The sequence below is a fragment of the Perkinsus marinus genome (assembly GCF_000006405.1).
Source record: "Perkinsus marinus ATCC 50983 genomic scaffold scf_1104296966680, whole genome shotgun sequence".
Lineage (NCBI taxonomy): Eukaryota > Perkinsozoa > Perkinsida > Perkinsidae > Perkinsus > Perkinsus marinus.
In genome coordinates, this window is record NW_003203827.1 from 17,188 (window position 1) to 20,466 (window position 3,279).

Genomic DNA, 3,279 nt, shown 5'->3' on the forward strand with positions numbered 1-3,279 from the left:
TGAAAACTCACTGCCATCAACGCGATGACGCTAGCCTGCTAGGGATGATGGACAAAATGATGACCGAACGAGCGAATGCTCTGCCCTGCAAAGGCGGGCATTGACGTGGTAAAAAGGAATTACTCTTGGGATGTAGCCGGAAAGAGATAATGAAGTATTGGTGGTACTAGGTCCGGTGAGGAGGAGGGTGGGGCGGGTTACGTCTGCGGACCCATTGGTCATAGTGCAACAATGAATAGGTGAAGCAAATAGATCAGAAAAGAGTCTGTAGTTTGGGTATAGTTCATGGCGATCATGGGCATCCGGAACGGTAACGGTTTCGAGGAAGATACAGTATGTTGGCGCGATCGGCCATCGCCATGACGATACGCGCAGAATATATGTGTATCGCTTCGGGCATATGAATGATACCGGGTGTTCAAGAAACAACACAGAACAGGCTCCTAAGAGGGCTGCTGAACAACGCTTTTGAAGTGTTCTTTTGGAATCACGCTCAACTAACGCGCTCTGATATTATCGTATTCTACCCGATCGTAGTCCACTGAACGCGTTTTTACGCACGCCTCTCCTGGGAGAGCTCCTGGGTTTGACGATAGCTTTTTTGAACACCCGGATACATATGAGCCAAAATATTTCATTCATTCGGGCATCTCGTTCATTGAATATCCGTTAATTTCTGACGGTTTCTCGGTAATCAGCATGGACTCTGAAACGTAAACATGAGTGACTGTATCTTGGCGTGACATCGATCCTCTCAAATATTCCTGTGCCTCTGTTTCTTGTCGGATCATAGGACAGGTCTTGCATTGAAAGAGAGATCTTCAGAAAGTGGGTCTCCTTGTGGTGGGAATTTGGGCAGCGGGTACGTTCATCCCCTAGGTATCAGGAGCAGTGTGCGAGGTTTCGCATGTAAGCGCGTAGATGACAATCGTACTTGCGCATTTCCGAGGTAATACTCGTTGGTTTCTTCATGTTTTTACACTCACTTGTATACTCTCACACTACACGAGAAGCCTTTGATGAACCCAATCCATGTCTTGCAATACGCAGCTGTATTGAGTTGCAGTAGCACTCACAGTGCTAACTCAAGAGTGTCGTTATCCACAGAGCTAACCATTACGAGATGACAGTGATATAAAATAGAATAGTGTGCGACTGACGGCAGCCTGATGTCAGCGCAAAGTTAGTGACGAACAGTTTTTCTCTACGCTATTAGCTTGATCGATAGTCGATTCGATGGCGTCACGTTTTGTTCATTGCTCATCTTTTCTCGCTAACCCATCTCTCCTTATGTCGAATTCTCCCAGTGAGCAGGCGAACGCACAATAGAACTATTCTCAACAGCATAAGCCGATGATCCGACAATGAATCCTGTCCCGTAATTGGTGTAACACAAGGGGATCTGATATGTTTGGGAGGTACAGTGTAGACTGTCAGAACCAATCGTACTGATCGCAAGGCGAAGCCAGTGCTGTGTTCTCATGTACAGCGCACAGACGAAGAAGCACGTATGCACCGAATTGTCTACTGTACTCGTATGAGAGATAATGACTAACATGGTCCTATTGACGAGATCAGGACAATTCCGCAACGGAGGCACGTGTATTAAGCGTTGAGCGGTTGACCTATGCGCGCCAGCGGAGCGATCGATGGCATATTTGTAGAAGAAGGAACTTACTACAATGAAAGGGCCCTTCCGGTAGATCTCGCAAATAATCATGCGCAAGACTCAAATGGATCAGAATTGGTATGAAATAAGTTGAATCTGCCTCGCAAGTGGAAAATTCTCAATCTCCATGACAAATTCATGAGTCGCGATGCAGGACATGATGATATCAAGAATTGCTCTTGGCCACACCGATGCGAGATTTTTCCCAATCATACAAATAATAGTGACCAAAGACTGTTGGCAACCCCAAAATCCACATATCATCGAATAAGATGGCTAAGAAGCAGGAAGACTCGGACTCTTGGACCACGTAACTGCTGGGAAGTACCTCAATCGACACATCTGAAGGAAAGAGGCCTGTTCCCTTCACGAAAAAGGTTATCGGGGGTAGATACTTAGCGTCTCCACAGGAGACCTCATAGACACCAGAATTCTCTTCGATCTTAACTGGCTTATCGCCAACAGTCGCCAACAATTTGAGAACCGACCCTTTAAGCCTCTCTGGGAGTCCGATATAATTGCAGCCTGTGTCGACGTGACCCTCGGCCGATACTCTAATGCGATGTTTCGCTACGTCGCCAATGCCCAAGCCCGACATTTTGACGGTTTCTTCAACCATGTTAACTTTCATATATTTCAATGAGCCAATGTACTTGCTCTTGTCTTGACCACCGAGGATGAGTTCACCAGTAGGATGACTCGCAGCATTAAGATACACTGAGAAGATGCTCTTCTCGATTGGTCTTTCACTTTTCGGCAGAGCCAGTAGCTGATTGATCAGCGGAACATATGGCTTCGCCGAAGGGCTGCGCGGCGCTAAACCGAGAGCAGCTGAAGCTCCACCATTAGTTCCAGCAAGCAAACCGAAGTCGATACCACTCGCAGTGAAAGAGCCAAAATTGACTTTCCCGGAGTAGAAGAAGACATTCACATATGTGCCGTCGATGAACTTGACATGCTTTTTCGGACCCTCGTGACATGGCGCTGGATTACACTCGTAGCACTTGTAGATGATCTTCTCGCAGCCACCTGGGTTGGTACTCTCGTACCAGTGTCGCCATACAAAGTACGTGAATGGACTTCCGGTGTCAACAAGAACGGTCACGTCTTCACCATCGACCTTCAAGTTGGTCATTAAATCACCCGGGTTCGTAAGAGCATCCTCTTTCTGCACAAATATACTCATTCGGATCAACTTCTCTGCCCAACACTTGCCCAGGAATGAGGCGACGATCAGAGCCGAAGATACGGTGTTAATCATTCAAGGGATTGAGATATCACGAGTGAACACCGGGTTCCGCGCGTGCTGGACACGCATAGACGCTCACTGAGCGGCATTCGTGAAGCTCACGCCCACAAAATGATCCACTGCGAGACCAGATTTGTTACTTTGACGTCATCCTCGACCCTCAAGAAGCTTAGCGAGCACAACCAGGTATCGGAGGGAGATGACATTTATCAAAGGATGATGGCTTAATCAAAATTCATTTGATTCCGGGAGTGACGCCCCTATATGGGGACAGCGTGACGCCGTCAACGTCCTCGTCGGCCACTAGCCACAACTGCTCCACGCAGTACCACTGCAGTGGTGGGCATCGTGGTGCCTGCAG

The 3,279-nt window shown here is 47.8% G+C and overlaps 1 protein-coding gene across 1 annotated transcript; it reads right to left on the bottom strand.

Annotated features, from left to right (window-relative positions):
- Positions 1-1,835: 1,835 nt before the first annotated feature.
- Positions 1,836-2,930, bottom strand: Pmar_PMAR015524 (hypothetical protein; the record flags this gene model as incomplete). Its single annotated transcript, XM_002769018.1, has 1 exon — positions 1,836-2,930. One exon carries the CDS (start codon positions 2,928-2,930, stop codon positions 1,836-1,838), a length of 1,095 nt encoding a protein of 364 aa, XP_002769064.1.
- Positions 2,931-3,279: the final 349 nt, after the last annotated feature.